This window comes from Chiroxiphia lanceolata, chromosome 2 (genome assembly GCF_009829145.1).
Source record: "Chiroxiphia lanceolata isolate bChiLan1 chromosome 2, bChiLan1.pri, whole genome shotgun sequence".
Lineage (NCBI taxonomy): Eukaryota > Metazoa > Chordata > Aves > Passeriformes > Pipridae > Chiroxiphia > Chiroxiphia lanceolata.
Window position 1 is genome coordinate 114,234,361 of NC_045638.1, and position 21,287 is coordinate 114,255,647.

The following is a 21,287-nucleotide window of genomic DNA, read 5'->3' on the forward strand; positions in this document are numbered from 1 at the left end:
GTCTACAGAGCTCCATCCCCCCTCTGAGTCTCCTTTCTGGATGGTTTTTAGGGAGTGTGTTTGCTGTATTTACAGGCACCACCCAGCTGGTTCAGGCAACCAGCAGGTCTGGGTACAAACTGCCCTTGGCACTGTGGGGAAGCTGTTCAGTATAATAAAAAGCCCAACAACCCAACCCAAAAATGTGCAATTCCATGTGGTGATGCCCCTAAACTCGGGCTGAAGTTCTCATTGCCTGGATGGCCTTCAAGACACAAGATGTTTTCCCACCCAGCTCAACATGGGTGGAAAAGCAGATCTAGTTTTGAGCGTCACGTTTTGAGAAGGATGGGGAGTAATCACAGAGAGCCTTGGGGAAAATGGGTCTAATAGCAGGAGTTTTAGAGTTTGGATCCCTGTGGAAAGGCTGAATGGAGGGAGGGGAGTTCTAGTCTAGTCTAGTCTGAAGCAGAACTTTGTAAGCAAGCTCATCCACTGCAAGCTGCCAGGGGGCTGTGGGAGTGGTGGTGGTGGGTGAAGGTGGAGGAGAGATTTTCCACTCAAAGGCTTTCACTTCACATTCTCCTTTTGCAGAGGAAATGTCCATGGATACAGGGGTACAAGGGAAAGGTTATCAATGGTAAGCATGAAGTTCCCTGAGGGGAAGGAATGTCAGAGGGACAATAAAACTTAACACTTGGTTGAAGCAGCTGGGTAATGAACCTTGCCACGAGCTGAAGCAAATACTATTGACACAGCTCTCTGTGCTGTGCAGGAAAGCAATCAGTGCCTCCAGTCCCCTTTTTCCAGCCTTGCCTTAGGATTTGAGGTGGTAGGATAGCCCTGGAAGAGCAGGTCTATTTATATATAACCTGTGTAGGAAGGCAGGGATACAGGAAGCATGAGAGGCACGCGTGTCCTACCCCCATTCTCATCCCTTGGAGTGTGGACATGCCTGAATTCCACTCCTTTTCCTTCCACAGCATCTCCAGAGCAAACTAGCTGGCACAACAAAGCCCCTGGAACACCAGGATTAATCACAGAGACAACACAGAAATAAGTACAAATGTGTTTCACCTCACTGCAATATAAAGGTACAGCTTTTCATGGGGAGGGAAGGGGAAAGATCTGCTGCTCTAATGCATCAGAGTTGCCTTCACAAAAAAAAAAGACTAAAATTCTCCTTTGCTGCTAAAACATTTGGTTGGTGCCCCCAGCAGCTGCAGAAAAAGATTTCAATTCCTGAGCTGTATTCCTGTCAAATGTTGTTATCTTTGTGGTCAAGGTTTGTTATAAATTGAATATTCTCAGCCCTGATTTCTAGGAGTCAAGAATTGCTTTATTGGCATCAGGAGAAGAAGGATGAAGCAGTGTGATCATGTCAAGGTTGCTTTCCTCTGCTCACTGATCATTCCTTGGGTGATTTTGATTTTTCTTTTTCAACACAGACCACCTGCAGTCACAGTGTTACCTAATAATGGCATTTTAAAAGCAGTGGAAAGGGGATAAGGAAAAAAAAGTTTCTCACAGAAATGAGCCTGAAGAGGCTATGATGTCATCCTATCCTTGTAATATCAGAGAAAATAAAAAATCCTCGTTGTTGTATTTAATACATTTTTGTAGTCATGGTTTATGAGTCAGTGGTATGAATTTGTACTTAGGCTTTCTGGGACCTGGTTTCTAAACAACTCAGTAGTTCTTTGTGCTCAGTAGAACTGTAATCTTTTGTTCAGAGGGGGAAAAACACAAGTTCCACTCCCAGATTATTGGAAAAAAGAACCCTGTCTCTTGTTTATTGATTTATTTAGAAAGCACACACAGCGATGCATGGGGAGGGGGAGAGAGATGCAAACCAGGTGAGCGTACAAATCCATCCCAAAAGAAAGAGTGAGCCACTTCCCAGAGGATTAGTAGTACATCAGTCCAGGAGAGCATTCCAACTGCTGTACCTCTAGGTTAAAAAAAAAGAAACCACAGAGAATTCCTGAAGAACAACGTGAAAAGTCTCTATTTCAGAAATCCCACCACTTGTAGGCAGCAATGTTTGTGTTTTGCTTTGTCTTGTTTCCGCTTTGTTTTGTTTTGTTTTAGTTTTGTCTGGTCTTGTTTTCGTTTGGTTCCCGCTGTTTCCTGGTGCTCACGCGATGGTTTCCTTCCTCAGGGTCCTCCTCTGGTGACACGTGAGGATGCTGGTGAAGGAGGATTTCCCCTTCGTTCTCGACCTCTTCTTCAGCTTCTTCTGGTGCTTGAGGGAAATTCCGAGCTCCTCCATGATGGCATTGAAAGAAAGACACTGGTGGGAGATGGAAATGGCATTAAAACCCTGCCCAGCACAGGCCAGACCCTCGGCTGAGGGAAGCAGAGACCTGAGCTGGGCTCAGGGAGCTTCTCTGCTAAGACAAGCTTTGAACAAGCCCCCCAAGGTGCAACAGGTGACTCTACACATCATTTTTAACTTCCCAACTTGGCCTCCACTAAGTTTAACTGATTATGAATGTTTCTGGAATTCTACACATTTGCCATATCGTAAAACTTACCCTTTTTCATTTCCTCCTAGCCTTAAAGGAAAAGAGATCTTATTTTAAATGCCGTGAACCTCAGTCACAAAAAAAAAAAATATTTATATAAATATTTATATATATATATATAAAATACAGGAGAAAACAAAGAATACAGGTTTTGAAATTTTTTTTTTTGTGGTTTAGTTATTTTCCCCTCATGAAATGTTCCCCTCATGAAATTATTTCTACCATACAGCACAGCCCTCAATCCTCTTCTTTCTTAGGAAAGAATCTTTTCAAATACTTTGTGTTGGAAAAATGAGATAATTGCCACAGGAATAAGGGAGCTGAATAGTTTAGAGAGAAAGAAGAGATCTTTTCTCTTCCCACCATCACAACATTAACAAAGACATTTCAGGGTATGTGGAAACATCTTTTAAAATCTACAGCTGGAATAATTACATGTAACACAAATAAAATACAAAAGGAGGCATTAGGTGGAAGTATCTGACAATGCAAATAAAAAATTGTTCCATGCAAATATATATGAACAGATTATTTATGTATAAAATGAAGTGATGGCAGCAGTGTGAACCAAAACTTTAACCACCTTGCCTTCATCAAGCTGAATAAATCCTTCCTACCAAACCCTTCTAGAACTGACCAACTTTAACACAGGACAAAACTAAGGTTCTTTTCAAGTGGCACTGGTAGCAGAGATTTATTTATTTCTCTGTATCAAACATAAATTCTCTTCTAGAGTGAAACCAGTGCAAGGTGAGCAATGTCCAGTTCATAAACAGTGACCTCAGCTACACAGGGCTAAAAAAGGTAAAAACAGATATATGATTTAAAAAGCAGAACCCCCGAAGATTTCCTAGTACCCATCTATTCTACAGGAATATTTTCAAATGCAAACCAGAGCCTGAGGGTAGCCTCGATCAGGGGTAAATAATTTGCTTGAGGGAGCAAAGGAATCACAGAGAAGTGAATCCCACAGGCTTGAAGTCTTGCTGAAAATTTTTATTTTCAAATTCAAACAAGTTGGAAGTGGAACCATTGGGCACTTCACAATTCAGGGAGTCAGATATTAAAAACAGGCTGTGCTCCTTCTTTTCAAGTGTAATTTCTCTCTGTAATGTGGGTAACACAGGCTGAGATCCCAGAATATTTCAAATTTATTCTCCAATATTCTCTTTCTTTGAGATGCTTTGTTTTTGTTCTGAGTTATGCATCAAGTAAACTCCAATTAATTCATGTCAGCCCCTAAATGTAATAGGAATAGGCACTGCTTTTGTTTCCAAATCACTCCCCTCTGGAAGCAGCAGGAAAAGCAGGTATCATCCTAACAGGGACACTATTTCTACACTGCTCCAGACTGGTTTTAGAGAGTAGCATCACTGATTTCCAAAGTAATAAACCCAAATGCTCTAAGTAGCTGACTTGGTGTGGATTATTGCTCTCTGCTGCCTTAGTTTTAATTGAGCTTTTAAAATCTAGATTACAAAGTGAATCCAGAACTCCACGGTAGATAATTAAAGGATCATATTAACCCTCTGTGGGATTGATGAGGTTTATTTTTATTTTCTTTCCCTGTTGCTCTTGCTAACCTACTGATGTTGTGTATTTAATCACAGCCATCAGTCTCTGCAAAGTGCAGTCAGGGATGATTTCTGCAGATGAAATAGTACATTTTACTGCCTTGTTAATAGGCTTGGATTTTAATTTTCCAAACAGATTCCTGTTATTCAGCCTGTGCAATTATCATAATGCCTTTCAATGTCACAGCCAAAAAAGAGTCCCATGAAGATCACTTTACATCTGCAGACAGATGTCTAAAACCCAGTGCTGACATTACCTGTGTCAGGGTTTTAATATCTGACTCCGTGATTTGTGAAGTGCCCAATGGTTCCACTTCCAACTGCCTTGAATTTTAAAACAAATGTTATCAGAAAGGCTTCAAGTTATTCTTAGGAATGGGTTTGATATTCAGGTCTTGCCTAAGAATTAGGCTTTTGCCCAGTTGTTCATCAATAGCCTGCCAGCCCTCTGAACAGCACCTTTAAAGTCATCTTTAAAGACGGAGGTTGACATTAAAATTCAATTTGAAAGGGTAATATGCTGTTCTTTTAGTCTCATATTCAGGCAGCCAAACTGAAAGGGTTTCTTTAAAAACCTCTTTTTTTACCTGCTGTTCAGTGCACCTTTGAGATCTCGTCCAGCATGAGAGGACACTGGGCACAGAGTGATCCCTTTTATAACAGAGTGATAAGTTTAATATTTTGCTTTTAGCCAGCTTAACTTTCTCATTGTGGCAGTGTCAAAATGCTGCAGGCCATGGCATGTAAGAGGAAATGTCATCCTTTAAAAACAGAGCAGATTTTGCTCTCCTTGTGATGTGCGAATCTTTCTCTCCCCCCTTTGGTCACTCCAGCAGGCTATTAAAGCTTAGTCATGGAGCTCCCAAATCCTTCCATACACTGGTCTGTTTTAAGCTTGAGGATAATTACAGATTCAGAATTTAAAAAAAAAAACCACCAAAAAACGTAAAATAAAGCACAAACAAGACTGAAAGAAAAGAACCTGCAGCCAGGATTTATCAATCTGCTGTTTATGCTGCTGGGCTACCACTGGGGACAAGATTTTTCAATTGCATTTTATTAATACCTTGCAAAACCCAATAATAATAAAAAAGCCACCCCAAGCCCAGTGTGTTATGTTGAAGAACTGAGAACTATGAAAATCCAAGGATGTGGGCCAGGTTTTATTGTGGAAGAACCTCTGACCAGCTCAGGGAGAGACGATGAAGTGCAAGTCAGGATTTTCCTTCTGCAGTGCCCTCATTTCTCTGAAGGACCCAGAGCTGGGACATTGATGTGTCTTCTGCTGAAAATAAGTGATTTATTTGTGCCTAGTGCACCATAGGAAGAATATCCATAATAGTTTCTCCTAGCGAGCAAACTGCTGTTGCAGCACATTAAGAATCCATGTGAGTACTCTGTCACTGGTGGCTAATTGCACGAGGACATCAGCAAATTAACTTTTAACCTGTCAGAGTCTATCGAGCAGAGATTGCCAAAACAGTATGATAATAATCCATGGATTAATTTAAGTCTTCCTCAGTTATAGAAACTGGTCCTCTGCTTCCTCTCTGCAAGAAAAAAAGAATTACTAAAGCTGCTTGCTGGTCTCCCAAACCTTCTAAACACAAATGAGACTTCCCAGTGAAGCCATGGCCATGCTTGGAATGGAATTCCACGGGAAATTTCACACATTTCACAGGATATTCTGATTTGGAAGGGATACACAAGGATCATTAAATCCATCTCTTGAGTGAATGGCCCATACAAGGATCAAACCTTAAAACAGAGGTGCTTGAGCTGATGTCTGCTGAGAGAGGGAATTTGCACACCAGACAACTCCACAAAAAATCCTATTTTGCAAGACCCTCACTAAGACAGGGCATGTTTTCCTTCTCCCCGTTCTCCTCCTGCTTTTTTTCCCAAAGAGCTACAGATGTGAAGCTTCAGGGCTTTGTTCCAGGGAGATCTTGAAGCCTGTAGTGTCTCTGCAGGAGTTGTCCCAGGGGTCACACGCTTCCCAGGGGATGCTGTGCCTTCCTCAAGCACCTGCCTTTCCCTGGAGCCACAGCAAATCTGGAAAAACTGCCTCTACAAACCTGGGTTTGTCAGAACTCTGGGGTGGCACATCAGCTCTCCCTGCCTCAGCTCTATGGAGCAAGTGAGGCTGTTTGATAACTCTTTTCATAGCTGGGGATGGGGCTTTGCTAGGTAAAGGAGGAGCTGCTTTGTCAATCCCACAGGGAATTCCTCAAAGCCTGGCAAGTTGTCTGCAGGGACAGCTGGACACAGGGAAAGTATGGATGTTACCAACAGTGGGACTATTTCCTTGACAGATGAGAAAATGTTTACCCAAAAAGTGACAGAAATTCTCTGGGTTCTTCATTAATCTGAGAAACAATTAGAAAACTGGTCGAAGCTGCAACCCAGAAGATTTCCTGCATAGAGCAATGATGGAGATAAACACATTAGGCATTTTCCTTCTCCTCTGAGACTTGAGAGGAGCTGAATTTAATTAGTTTTAAGTCTCTTCTACTGGGAAAGCTGCAAATAAAAAGTACTCTCTTAAATCAGATATACAGAACATCTAATTCAGGTCTTTGCTGGTAAGAAGGAGCATTTTATGAAGAACCAAATCTTTCAAGGCCCTATTCAAACAAGTTGAAAGGCCATTTTGAGCCAGACAATTTCTTGCAGCATCTGGAGTGGAGCATAAACACTCACATCCACAGATGAGCAGAGAAGAACTGGTATAGTCACAAAAAACCTTCAGCCTGCTGGCAGCACAAGGAGTGCTGATCAAAAATTGCAACAGGAATGGAAGGAAAAAACAGCTCCCTCCGTGCTCTGGCTTTTCCCAGGAGCCAGGTATGAGAGAAACAACTGAAGAGGAGAGCAGAGCTTTGCTGCAGCACCTTGGCAATTGGGTGTGAAGGCACCCACTTGAACAAGTTCTCTAATTGCAGAGAAGTGCAGAAATGGCCCTCAATAAAACAGGTCATTAACTTGTGAGATGACCAGGAACTTCATTGGGCAAGGAAACATAAAGTAGGTGTGTGTGGGGGGGAGATGAATTGGTGAAGCTGGTGGTAACCTGGGATACAGTCAAAGGCAGATAAAAGGTAATCAGGTTTTGAAAACACCTGACAGGTTTGTCACAGTTCATGACATTCTAGAGCTGGCATTTCTATACACTTTGTGTATCTCAGATTGTTCTCATATGTTTTTTTTGTGACAAAACCAGATGGAGTCCATTGTCTCCTGCCCTGTCAGTTCCCCAACTGGCCAAGGACTGGAGAAAATCCAACTGTTATCCTTCCAGGGTATAAAAAGCATCCAGTGGCAACCTGCTACACAAAAAAATCCACAAGTGTTTCAATATGCAAAGCTTTACTGCTTGATAAAAATTGATATCCTGATTTTTTTCCACAAAGGAGTTTTCTATGTTACAAAACCTTACAATGAACATCATGAATTGCTCAAGCAAGACAACGGATTTATCCTGTTAATGGTATATCCGGGTGTTGCCTGAGGGTGCTCCTGTTGAACATGTTCTTAATGGTTACATGGCATAAAATTTAACTGATAGATATGATTTTGTGGTGTGATAGTTACTTGGAGGCTTTGACTAATGAATTTTAAATGGATGAATTAAAATTCATTAAATATTGACACTGGGAATAAGACATGCCAGCTAAAAATCTCCGGCTGCTTGTAACAGGGGTTCAGAAAGTTAATGGAGCCCTGCAGGTTGTTTTTGGAGGTTTATAAAGAGCTGCCTGGCCCACTTGCTGAATGCTTCAGCAGAGACCAAGCTAAATGTTTCTCCATGCTTTTAGTAATGAGGCTTTTATTGTTTCACTCGGATTGGGGAGGAGATGAAAAGGAGGCAAAGAATTTTTCTTACCTGAAAGAGGTGAATTACCCCACAAAATGGCAAGGTCACAATTGTACATAAGAGAATGTGATAATTCTTAAAAGCTACTCCAGTCTACTGCACTCCCTCGTGGCTGTGGGGGTGACTATTTTCTGTGATATGCATTTAAACTGCCCATATTTCAGGGACTTGGCCAATTTACGTCACACACGCTGCTCTCCTGCTGAAGCAGGAGGCACTTTGGAGCTGTGCTGGTGGGTACAACCTTGGCCATTCTGTGCCAACTGTTTGGGTTTCATGTTTTCCGTGGGACACACCTTTTTTTTTTCCTCTCCTGACTACACAGTGTGAATTGAGGGCTGTGTCCGAATCCCTCGCTCGTCTCGGATTAACTTGCCACAGTCTAAATCCGTAGATAAGGTGGTGCCAGAGGTGGAGTTGGACGGGTGGGTTTGCTTACACTGCAGTCCGTAAAAGAAACAAAAGGCCTTGCATGCAAGAAAAGAAAAATGGAGAAAATAAATAAACCAAAGAGGCAAAATCGAAAGCAGACATGAGAATGAGATTCCAAAACTATTTAAACCAAAAGAGGCTCTAGTTATGGAAACAGAAAAGTCGCAGGTTGTATTCAGTGCTTTGGATTAGCTCAGGATGAACAATACTAAGCTTCTTATTTCACCAGGTGAAAAGGAAAACTATCTGACAGAAACCAGAAAGTGACACTGAAATAATTGGTTTTCAACTCTCTGTAAAATTGCTTCCACAAAAGAAACCACATTAACTCATCTAAAGATTTTAATTATTAAGAAACATCTTGCAGTGCAGTGCCAGAAATGGTGTATGTACACACATATATGGAACCCTGAATGCTGTGATATTCGCCCAACATATTGCTCAGTAAAGGAACACTCCCTCCTGGTTTAAAGCTCTAGGTCTGCTTTAGTCATGGCTTCAGGAACACATTGCCTTTCACAGGCTCCTGAAAAGTTTCCAGGATATTCTGCACCATATTAACATTTATACCAAACATCTTAATTAGCTGAAATTGTACTTTAAAATGTATTTGAATAGAAGATCTCCTGAGACATGAATGAAACAAAGATATAAATATATTCTTCATGCATTTTGTGCTGAAACAGGTTAAAGTATTACTCAGAAAGCTGCAATATGTGCAAATACATTAGTCCTTTATCTCTGACTTGTTCCAAAACAGGGACACTTTGATTTATATGTCCTGAGATGGCTCCACATGAGCTGTGTCTGTTCCTGGACGTTGTTTTCAGTGAGGGCTTGCTCAGGCAGACGTGGGGATGTTCCTGCATGGCAGGAACTGCCCTCTCCTGCAGGATACTGAGAGGACCAAGCCCACTGACAGGGCATTGGGTGTCAGGGACCCAAAACAGCACCACTGGGGAAATGAAGATGCCTGGTAGGAACCAGCTCCCTTCCCTTCAGCAGGTGTGAGCCTCGGTTTGCCCATTCTCTTCCTGGCAGCAAGGACCTGCACATGATGTATCCTATCCAAAATCAGGTGTTGTTCTCTCCAGGCCCTCAGCCCTGGCTGCTGGGTCACTCAGGTGTCAATCCCTCCAATGTATCACCCTGACTGCTGTACATGGTTCAAACTGCACCTCCCAGACTGAGTTCAGAATGTTCTCCTTCTCCTCCCACCCATCCCTGCTGCCTTTGTTAAGAGCATTTGTCTCAACAGTCGTTTCTAGCGCTTATCAGCCTTGCAGGATCACACCTTGGACTACGAGGATGAATTGCCCATGGAAAAGCTCCTTTTGCATCTCAAAGTGCAAAATGAGCTTAAAAAAATCCCTTGGAAGGAGAGGCCTCCTGTCTTAGAAGTCTAAGTGAGGAGATATGAACCTCTTGGTGATTCAGGGGCCATCCTGGTCATCAGGGGCACCCACCAACCCTTCGGTGTGGCGTGAGCCTTGTCCCTGGGGCAGATCCTGCTGAAGGGAAGAGGATCAGGGCACCTACAGGAGGGCCACCTCAGGGTCTAGGACATGGCCAGGACAAAGAGCCCCAGGGCAGGCAGCCAGAGGAAGAGGGTTGGCAGCTTCAGGAACAGACTCCAAGTCCCTGCTCGGGTCTTGCTTTGTTTGCAGTGTTTGTGGGTCAGTAAATGGGTGTTTACACTCGATTTTAATGATTGATTCTTTCTCACAAACTGCTGGAATGCTCAAGGTGTGATTTATACACAGCATTTCCTTTGTTTTCCCTCTGCCCTTTCAAATTGCTCATTACACTTCAGTGGAGCTATAACCAGAATTTCTTTGGCTCCATAATCTTCTTTTACAGTGGCATTCATCACCTTTCAGGAGTTCTCCTGAATGCTTTGAAGTGCATCCTTCAGCACAGCGTGTAAACCCCTGACTCTGAAAAAAAATTGCTCTGTAGAGCAAGAGGAAAATCACACTTGGGGATCTGGACATTGAGTAACATTCCCGTGTTACTCGAAGGGATAACGTTAATGCCACATTAAAAAAAAACAACCAAACAAAAAACCAAACAACAAAACCCCCAAAACAAACAAATAAAAACCAAAACCCAAACCAACCAAACAACAAACCCCCAAAACAGACAAAAGAAAACAAAACCACAAACCAATCAAAAACCCAAAAACAAACAAAACCAACCCAAACAAACAACAACCCCCCAAAACAAACAAAACAAAACAAAACACAAAGCAAACAAAAAACAAAAAAACCCAAACAACCACAAACCCAAACTCAAACAAACAAACAAACCCAAACAAAACAAAAATCAAACAACAAACAAACAAAAACACAAACAAACAAAAAAAAAAAAACCACACAAAAAAACTAAAAGCCAAAATCCCAGGTGTGTTTTCTTCCATTCCAACATAATCTCTGCTTGAAGTCTTAAAGATCAAGCAAAAACTCTTTGAGAAATTAATTGCCCTTGTTGTGCACTGCCCTACTAAGCAGCACTAATTGGACTGTGGGTGAAGCACTTCCCTGTTCTTGTTAATAAATTATTTGTTATTAGAGCCAGAAACGCCTGCTGAGAGTTCAGCAACACACAACCTACACTCTAGCAAAGAGAACTCCAGCACAGTTACCCCCCCATTCCCAACCCTCATCCTGCCGGGAGCACAGGAATGCTGGAAGGGGCTGACTCACCTGCTCAATGTCGCTGTTTTTCCTGGATTTGTATATAAACTCCCCGATGGCTACAAACACTGACAGAACCAGCCCTGCAGCAAGCACGATGAAGATACCCCCAATGTTCTCCACCCCAAGGGCACTGGCTTCTTTGCTGTCCTCCTCGGGGCACCCATTGCCTCTCCACCACTTCTCCTTCATCATGTGCAGCTTTCCCTCCTCCTGGAGCTGCAGGATGGCGATGGTGATCTTGTCTCTGTAAGGAGATCCTGCAAGGGGAGAGCAAGGCCTGTCAGTGCCACCATCTGCAGCCATAGTGCTGCCTCATCACAAGGTTGATTATTCCTTGTTTTCTCTATGGCACAGGTGGGAAGTTGGTGTCTGCCCTGGGGACTTAAAACCAGAAGGCTCCACTGGTGCAGTTATTGGAGAATTCATTATCATTTCTAAGGTCTCCTCCTGAGGCTTATTTAAGCCTTGGCAGTGGGTTTTCTTGCTCAGTAATTCCTCCATATCATATTTGAATATTGCTTTGGGCATCCTTGGAGAATTTCCGCTTTGCATCTCCTCTCTTGACTTCAACATCTGTTTATTTTTCCTACTGCATGTAAATGAGTGGCTGCTGAGAAAAGTCCACAGTCACACAGAGACTTTCTCCTCTCATTTATACCTGGATCAACCCACAACTCCACTTCAGCTACTTATAAGAACGTAGGGTTGCCCAGTCCTTTTTTGCTGTGACTTGCAACTACTTCGTGCTTTGCAGGCCAACGACAGCTTGGGAAATTATGTGTGTGCAAGTCCTGCAGCACTGATGGGCGTGTACAGTGTCCGGGGGTGTCACACTGGGTGGTTCAGTCTGTTTAGATTTGCCTCTCACACACTCTGCTCTGGCTCTCTCCATCCTCCCAAATCTCTGCAGTCTGTGCTTGGGAGAGAGACTTTTCTTTATGGGACCAGGGTTTTATGACAGCAAGCAGGACAGGGTTACAAGAATGGTTCTATGAGTCTATGAAAGGCTCTTTGGCTCCAAAGGCCCCCAAATCCTGCCGTGTTGGACTTCCTACACCTAGAAGCATTTCGTGTCTGGGCTGAAATACAGTGGTGAAAGCCCTTTGTCCATGTAGCTGACTCCTGTCCATCCTTTCCTCTCCTTTAGCATATCAGTGAGACCATGCAGGACAAGGGGGAATGGCTTCAAACTGACAGGTTGGTTTAGGTTGGATATTAGGAAAGAATCGCTTCCTGGGAGGGTGGAGAGGCCCTGGCACAGGTTGCCCAGAGGAGCTGTGGCTGCTCCATCCCTGGAATTGTCCAAAGCCAGGTTGGAGCAACCTGGGATCGTGGAAGGTGTCCCTGCCCATGGCAGGGGATGGAACTGAATGATCTGTAAGGTTCCTTCCAGCCCAGCCCATTGTCTGATTCTGTGATTCCAAGCTTTTCTTAAACTGCCATTTCACCAAAAAAGTCACATTTTGCTGCAAATTAAAGCTGTTGCAACTCTCAACATGATCAAGGTAAACAAATTTTTAAGGCAGATCGTGTGCCAGAATTCCAGAGAACTTGTGGTCCACATAGACACAGACTTCTTAGAAAAATCTCACTAAGGCACCACTGTTGTGGCTTTATACATCAAAACAGCCTTGGAAATTCAACCTCACAGCTTCAGTTTTCTTTCTGATATTGCTGTGCAGGACATTATTAAAAATAATTGTACCATGAACCCAAGTGCCCCTCCCTGCTTTCCATTTCCTTTAGCTCCCAGCCCTGTTTGAGGAGAATCAGCAGGAGAAACATTGCTGTTCTTCATTTGTTGTGCCAACACTCAGCTGTTTTTCAGTACATCCTACTGCCAGCACCAGGCCATGCTGTGACCACAGATGCCAAGAGACGCCTGTCAGACTATCCAAAATCCATCTGGGAAGCCAGCACTCAGCCGCCACTGCTTGAGGTAGCCAGCTTTGAAAGGAAAATATGCCTGGCTGTAAGAAGAGATGATTTGTATGCTCGTTATTAAAGACCCCAAAATAACACAGCAGAAGACAAACCAGAAACACCTTCACAACTGGCTTTACACAGAGAAGTGAATTCTTGCCAGTGAAAACAGAAGAGAGGGAAGAATTGTTTCTACCTTAGGAGGTATTTTTGGCCCTGATAGACTGTGGGACTCATTCATTTTCCCCTGTCTGAAGGGACAGAGCTGTTGGGTAAAGTGGAGCAGGCAGAGTCACAGCGCAGGATTTGTGGGGATGTTCATCCTTTCTCTGATGTTTGTGCTGTCATCACCATTGTAACAATTCACCCTGAGGGTAACAGGTACATCCATATTTCTTTGTGCTTTTAAAGTTTGTCAGGTGTACCTGGAGTGCTGGGTTGGTGGTGTTTAATTGGTGAGGTAAAAAACCAAACACAAATCCATCTCAACACCTCTTTGAATATTCAGCACATCATTTCTGGCCTCTGAGCTATTAACAAACTACCTCTTAAGCCAAGAACTGCATTTATCTCCTTTCTTAGCACTCTCCCAAGTAACTGGTAATAGCTTTAGTGTTGGAATTACCTGCATCAGCACTCTCAGTGATACTGGATTTGGAGAACCTTCAAAAATTATCCTTTCCTGTGTCTTCGGGAGCCATTTAGTGTTATTCAGCTCATTCACTGTAAATTTTAGAGTGCAAGTCATATTTTGCTGCGGGAAACCCTGGTCCTGAGGTTGTATATTCTCCTGAAGGAACAACTTCAGGAGACCAGTTAAGACTTGCTGAAACTTTGAGGCCAAGGGTCACAGACAAGCCTGTTTTGTCTCTTTTATTTTTCATACAGCCTCTACAATCAATACTGTGGAATGCTATGAGAAAAATAACAGAGCCTTTGGGGTCCACTTGCATAGTGGAAGGTTTATCTTGTTCATGAAATCAATCCTTTATAAGATGCTGGATGGTACTGAATTATTTCACAGGGCTTGGGGTTATCTATTCCCCTGAATTTTGCTGGGCTTCCTTAAGAAAAAATAAAGGTGCATTTATCATACAAGAAACATCTTATAAATATATTTCACAGCTGTTATTTCCAATGGATGCACTCTCTCTGAGGATTACCATCTGTTCCAATTATTCCTTCATTGTTCTTGCTTTAAAGCGTGGCAGCTTTATAACTGCAGTGAAACTCTTGCCATGCATTTGTCTTTCTTCAGGATTTTAGCTTTTGTATCATTTTCCTCAGAGTGTGAAGGCTGTTCTCACAAAGCCAGTGGAAAAAATACACTTTAAATGTTGTCTGTGTGACGATCTGTCTGAGCTACTCAGTAGCAGAAAGAATGACAGTTCAAAGTGCAGGGGTGATTCTCCCTTATTTATATCAGCTCTACCAAGCAGTGGATGAACCAGGCCCACCACCTGGTCTAGTGGAAGGTGTCCCTGCCCATGGCAGGGGGTGGAATGAGATCATCTTTAAGGTCCCCTCCAACCCAAGCCATTCTATAATTCTACCTGCACCTCAAAGAGAGATGCATGAAAGGAGATGGATTTCTGATTCATTTCATGACCCCAAAGCAACACATAAGAATAGTGAGAATCAGCTGCAAGGTTCTGCATCAATCACTCTGAAGTCTTTCCAGTAGACCTTTTCTAGCACATCCAGTGTCCTTTTTGAGATCTTCTGATTGTAGAGAATTAAAAGGTGTGTCAGTTTTTTGTGCTGTGTGCTTGAGAATAATCATAGAATCACAGAATCAGCTGGGTTGGAAAGGACCTCCAAGATCATCAAGTCCAACCCTTGATCCACTACCACTGTGGTTCCCAGCCCATGGCACTGATGCCACATCCAGTCTGATCTTAAAAAACTCCAGGGACAGAGAATCCACCACCTCCCTGGGCAGCCCATTCCAATGGCTGATTACCCTCTCTGGAAAGAAATTCTTCCTAATATCCAACATAAACCTCCCCTGGCAGAGCTTAAGACCCTGCCCTCTTGTCTTATTGATAGTTGCCTGGGAGAAGAGACCAACTCCCACCTGGCTACAACCTCTTGTCAGCACTGGGGAGCCAGAATTTTTACTGTTCCATAGAATCACAGAATCACAGGATGGTTTACGTTGGAAGAGACCTTAAAGATCATCCAATTCCACTGTCCTGCCACGGGCAGGGACACCTTCCACTAGCCCAGGATGCTCCAACCTGGCCTTGGACAGTTCCAGGGATGGGGCAGCCACGGCTTCTCTGGGCAACCTGTGCCAGGGCCTCCCCACCCTCCCAGGGAAGGATTTCCTCCCAATATCCCATCTCACCCTGGCTTTGCCAGTGTGAAGCCATTCCCCCTTGTCCTGTTTCTAGGAGCCCAGGACTGATTCAGATGGTCACCTCAGCTTCTGAGTGAGCTTCACCACAGCTGGGCCCCAAAGCACCTTACCAATGGGGGTTCCCACGCCGTAGCCTTTGGAGTCGATGAGCCCTCCGATCTGGGTGAGGTTGCAGTTCCTCTGGGTCACATACTCAATGCTGGTGGACTCCATGAGCAGGGCATAGTCTGTGGTGAGCACCCTCTGGATCCCCTCGTCGTTGTTCTTCACCAGAGCCGTCTGCTGCCGGCTGCTCATGAACGCCCACATCTTCTCGTACGTGGAGATTTTGGATTTCTGAGCAGGGAAAGGAGGGTAGAGAGTCACACCAGCACCCAAATTGCACTTGTCAAATACTCCTCGGCCTGGATCACAGGAAAGGTCCTGTATCATAGATAGGTCCTTTCGTTCCAGCTCAGTTTGTCCGGCCCTCGAGTCGCAGCTTCATGGCTTTTGGGTACCTCTGGGCATTGGGGTGCCCCCAGGGCAGGTGTCTGGCCAGGCCAGGGCAGGGCTTCAGAGTTCCCAAAAAAAGGGGCAGAGTTACCTCTAGAATGTTATGGCAAAGGTGCTTTTTCCTTAAATGTACTGTAACACAGGTGGAGTGCGGGGATGGAGTAACTGCTGCCCAGAAATCCCTGCTCCTGCCTTCCCCTAATTCCCAGGTCTCTCCCTGTGTCCCCCTGTGTGTGTGCTTAGCTCAGAAAGTTTATACAGTATTTTACAGCCTGAGGGAGGCAACGTTGTGCCCTCACAGAGCACAGAGTCCTCCTTTGGCATAAAGAAGTGCCTGTCACATTTATTGTACAGAGACCCACTCCAGGAACTTTTATTTTAAATTTTGTACAGCACAAAGAGCTCCTAATCTTGTGAGGATCTGGAGGGGCTTCTGCAGCAAAAAACCCCAACCTTTTATTTGTTTGCTTATACTGTGTGTGTTTACAAGTGTGAGAAGTTGTATTTTTCATGCATCTTTCACCGTGTCACCTTCACTCTGCCAGGGACTCCATCCCCAATTTCTGTACAAAATTAGTGTACTTTCCCTTGTGTTTGTGTACACTTGTATTTCAGGCACAAGTAAGCCAGCATGTGCAGTGTATAAATATTTAATCACCTCATCTGAAATGTTTCTTTTAAAGGCCTATAAATTCTTTTAAGCCTACACATATTTCAGTCTGAGGGATTAATGGTGCTAAAAGAAAATCAATGTAAAGCTGAAAACAGCTCTAGGAATTTGCTTGAACTTCTCATATTGAACTTCAGAAGTTACTTCCTCTAAAACCACATGGAAGCAACAGGTTTTGAGGTTTTGTCTCTGATGCTGGGTTTGACTTCAGAATATCAATGGCAGTGTCTGTCTTTGGGCATGAAAGAGCTCTCAGGTAAAGGGATTTTCCCGGAGTCTTTCAGAAGATGGCACAGCTGGTTCCTGATGCCTCATACTCCTGAGGAGAGTCTGGTACTCACCTTACAAAGCTCTCAGGAATATCTCCATGTGGGTTTCCATCTTAATGGAGATGTCAGCTCATCCTTTCAAGAGCTGTCTATAATGGAAATCACTGGAGTTTGTGCCTTTCTTTGAGCAAAGGAGCGTTTCTATTCAGCCACATGAGAACCATTACAAGGGCAGATCACCCTGGGCAGCTCCAGCAGGGACAGACTACACAAAATCCCAGAATTCCAGAATAGCTGGGGTTGGAAGAGACCTCTGGAGATCACCCAGTCCAACCCCCCTGCCAAGGCAGGGTCACCTGGAGCAGGTGACACAGAAACTCATCCAGGTGAGTTTGGAATGTTTTCAGACAGGGAGACTCCACACCCTCCCCTGGCAGCTGTTCCTGTGCTCTGCCACCCTCCATGGAAAGTTCTTCCTCACGGTGAGAGGGCACTTGCTGTGTTTCAGTTTATGGCCACTGCTCCTCATCCTGTCACTGGCACCTCTGAGCAGAGTCTGGCACTATCCTCTGACAGCCCTTGGAGATATTTGTGTGGATTGATGAGATCCCCTCTTAGCCTTCTCTTCTCCAGACTAACCACAGTCTCCCACAGTCTCTCCTCATCAGAGAGATGCTCCAGACCCCTCATCATCTTTGTGGCCTTTGCTGGACCCTCACATCTATCACAGGATTGACACATTCTGGATGAGTGTTATTCCTTTTTGTCTCATCGGGGTTTCTGGTTAAAGCAGGGCAGGGGCTCGGGCTGGAGCAGCTCATGTTATTTTGCCCCAGATGCTGCTTCCCCACAGTGTCTCATCCCCTTCAAAGGCACTGCATGTTTGACTGTCTACAAACACCATCCTTAGATGCTCCAGGGAGAAGCCTGACACCAGTTCATCCTGTGCTTAACTTCCCTGCTGAGACTGCTGATGGAGCTGCTAATTAATTCTGACTGTCACAGGATTTTTGGGCATGTATTCTATATTTATAGCTTGCTGGCTTTTACACTGACATTTTATGAGATTATCCATTTTGCAGGTAATTAATACTAATAATTTAAAAAAAAAAAGAACACAGTTATCTACAAAGCAATTAGCCACAGAAAACTGTCTTTTACTTACTGATGAGTTCGTGTGTTTATGCGGCCCTTGTATTAAGTCTATGTAATATTGACCATGGAGCACTTAAAAAAGGGACAAATAAAGTTGCATTTGGATTGCTGGCAGTATTATCAGTGTGCAAATGTGACTTTCAGAAGGTGAAACAGAATTCTCCAGCCAAGGGGCTGGAAGAAAATGAGATCCCACCCTGAAGCAACCTGGAGGAGAATATCCCCAGGCTCCCTTCAGATCCCCCCATCACAGGCAGGTGGGTTTGGCCCTCACAGCAGTACAGTTGTGACTGTGTTTCCATGTGCCTTGGGGGAAAAACCTCCCAGCTTTCGTACTGCTGGATTTGGGTAAATGATGTATTTACCTACTCTGCTAATCCTGCCAAATGCTGTGATTCCTCCTCACTGTTTATCCTGGAGCGCCGGGAGTCTCTGACCAGCCAGGCCTGGCTGGTGCCATCTTACCTTGAAGAAGGTCATTGTGGATCCATCTCTGACAGCCCCATACTCTATCTTGGTTTGCTTTGCCAAATCATCTGCTGAATCGATGGGGGATTCCATCCTCTCCACGGTCAGAAAGGCAGCCAGGTTTGCAGTATAGGATGAGATTATGATTAAGGTGAAAAACCACCATATTCCTCCAACTATTCTGGTAGAAAGAGCTTTGGGCATCAGCTCTGATCCTGTTACGATACCATCAAAACAAGCATATTAAAATGATGCTGAGAGATGCCCTTCCTGAGATACCACAGACGGTTTTTAGGCACAGAATGCTTTTATGAGCTGTAGGATGATAAAATGATTTAAACAATAATCTCACAGATGCACAGCTAACATTTATAATGGGAACACACTGTGAAGGGGATGTATGCCATGATACATGACAAATGGAATTATCCTTGGGTCTAAGCCCCTTTACATCCCTGAGCTAACCATCATTGTAATATTAACCTCTTCCGCCCCCAGCAGGCTATCCTAGTATTTTTGGCTGTTTCCTGAATCCTTTTTTGCCTGTACACTGTAATCAATTTTTAAACCAGGGATCTTAACAGAATCTTACAAGCTGCCTGACAGAAATATCTTACAGGAGAAACCTGCCCTGTGCATCCTATTGACATATCTGAGCAGAGACAGGGAGATCAATGCAGTCCCAGAGAACTCATCAGCTGTGTGAACCTCAGTTCCAACCCCAGAAAACCTCTTTTTATAAATGTGAGCTTCACATTTGAAAGTTCAGGGGGTGAATGGATATATCCTTTGGATCTACAGGGCAGAGTTTTGGATGGCGTATTTAACACTTACTGTTGCTGAAAAGGGTTTAGCAGATCTGCCTGCAGGTCACACCTTATGTTTTGCTTCTGTTCAAATGTTAAATCCTCAAGCAGTGTCTCCGATTCTCCAAGTTTTCCAAGTAAAAAGCTGCCTTGGCTCTGAAGTGCATTGTTTAAACTGTCATTGCCATAAAACCCCACAGAGCAGCACGTATGCCCCAAAATGGTTTCTAAACAGCTCAGATCACCTTGTATTTAAGGCACACAAGTATTTCTAAGCATTCTGATACAAATTTTGTGCTCTTTTTTTTTTTTAGGTGCATCCCCACTGAACTCCTCTTATTATATGGGTTACCAAAATCTGGTTCAGCAAAGCCCCTAGGCAGCCACCTGAGTACTTTTGACTTCAAAGTTAAGCCTTTGCATAATTATTTTCCTGATGAAGGATGGACTTAAGAAAAGACTTAAGTGCCTGTGAAGGGAGATCTCAGCACAGTAAAGCTTTTGTTGTGACAAACATATTTTTATTCCTGTTGATATATTATCTCTCCCCAGCTATTTCATGAGTTCTGCAAGAAATTTCAACATGTTGCAGAGAATATTTTTAGACTTTGCAAAAACTTTGAAAGTGACTTTTGAGTCAGAGACTGAAAAGGTAAAAACTTCCCAAACAACTAGCAAACACATCTAACTTAGCTTCGTAAACACATAGACAGGTCCTTAAAGTCAAAGCTAAGCATAGCCCAAGGGGTGACAGAACTGTCAAACTGTGAGAGCAGTCTAAAAGCAAAACCTCTCACTTTAAATTTTCGAGGCCAAATGTACTTGTTTCCAGAGCTGTAGCTCTGTCTGGGTTTATATTTGTGGTCTGCCGTACTTTCTAGCTTTTCAGAATCGATTTTTTTTAAAATACAATGAAATATTTTCTCTCACTTTTTCTTTTGATGTTATTGCTTTTAAGCTTAGACAGCAACACAAATAGAATTTCTGCTCTTGGACCCTGATGCAATACCTGACTGACATCCCAGGAATACACAACAGCAGGTACCTTGCAGACCCCTGAACCAGCAGCCCTGAAATCTGTCAGTGCTGCACAAGAGGAGGTGGAGAAGCCCTGAGTGCTGCCCTTGTGGGGTGAGACACCAAACCTCCTGTGGTCTCCTACAGCAAAATATGGTTTGTGGAAAGCAGCAGAGCACATTCAGGTCACTTAAGCTTTGAACCCACAGCCTGCTAATTATGCAGTGAGTGACTGTTTGGGGAGGAGCAGAGCCCACCGTGGGCAGGGACACCTCCCACTAGCTCAGCTTGCTCCAAGACCCGTCCAACCCGGCCTTGGACACTCCCAGGGATGGAGCAGCCACAGTTTTTCTGATGTGTAGCCTCACCACCCTCATAGCCAGAAATTCCTTCCCAATATCCCACTAACCCTGCCCTCTGGCAGTGGGAAGCCACTCCCTCTTGTCTTGTCACTCCTGGCTCTTGTAAAAAGTCCCTCTCCGTCTTTCACATAGTGTCCCTTCAGGTCCTGGAAGGCCACGATTATGTCACCCTGGAGTCTTCTCTTCTCCAGGTGAATCCCCCCAGCTCTCCCAGCCTGGCTCCAGAGCAGAGGGGCTCCAGCCCTGGCAGCATCTCTGGGGCCTCCTCTGGACTCTCTCCAGCAGCTCCAGGTCCTTGTGCTGTTGTTCCCAGGGCTGGAGGTAGCTCTGCAGGGGGGTCTTACCTGAGGAGACAGAGGGGCTGATTCTCCCCCCCTCTCCTGCTTCCGACGCTGTGGGATCAGCCCAGGATATGATCCATGCTCACCCCCTTCACCCTACACACTCTCCTGGTCTGACCCGCTCCCTGGCTGAACTGGGGCTCTTTGGGAAAGCTTTCCTTTCTGAAAGTGCTAATTTCTCTGAATGAATTGGATGAAATGTGCCCTGTTTGGATGCTTTCAGAATATGAATAACACATCCAAGATTTCCAGGGGAAAACAGGGGAAGCAGCATCTAAATAAAAACGTTGCCAGCAAGACTCGGGGGCAGAGACAATACTTGCTGAAGTC

At 44.1% G+C, this 21,287-nt stretch overlaps 1 protein-coding gene across 4 annotated transcripts in view; it reads right to left on the reverse strand.

Moving 5' to 3' along the window:
• Nucleotides 1-1,742: 1,742 nt before the first annotated feature.
• The window catches only part of GRIK1 (glutamate ionotropic receptor kainate type subunit 1), a 122,010-nt gene continuing 102,465 nt past the window's right edge, over nucleotides 1,743-21,287 (reverse strand). The window contains exons 13-17 of one of the 4 annotated variants that reach the window (XM_032679474.1): nucleotides 18,429-18,646; nucleotides 15,485-15,710; nucleotides 11,096-11,346; nucleotides 8,259-8,425; nucleotides 2,187-2,274 (exon numbers count right to left, since the gene is read on the reverse strand). In XM_032679474.1, the coding sequence (XP_032535365.1) occupies nucleotides 8,276-8,425; nucleotides 11,096-11,346; nucleotides 15,485-15,710; nucleotides 18,429-18,646 (845 nt within the window). In that variant the 3' untranslated portion in view covers nucleotides 2,187-2,274; nucleotides 8,259-8,275. Of the gene's footprint in view, nucleotides 2,275-5,614; nucleotides 5,630-8,254; nucleotides 8,426-11,095; nucleotides 11,347-15,484; nucleotides 15,711-18,428; nucleotides 18,647-21,287 lie in introns of those variants that run through there. The other 3 variants (XM_032679475.1, XM_032679473.1, XR_004355296.1) reach the window with 3 other exon arrangements.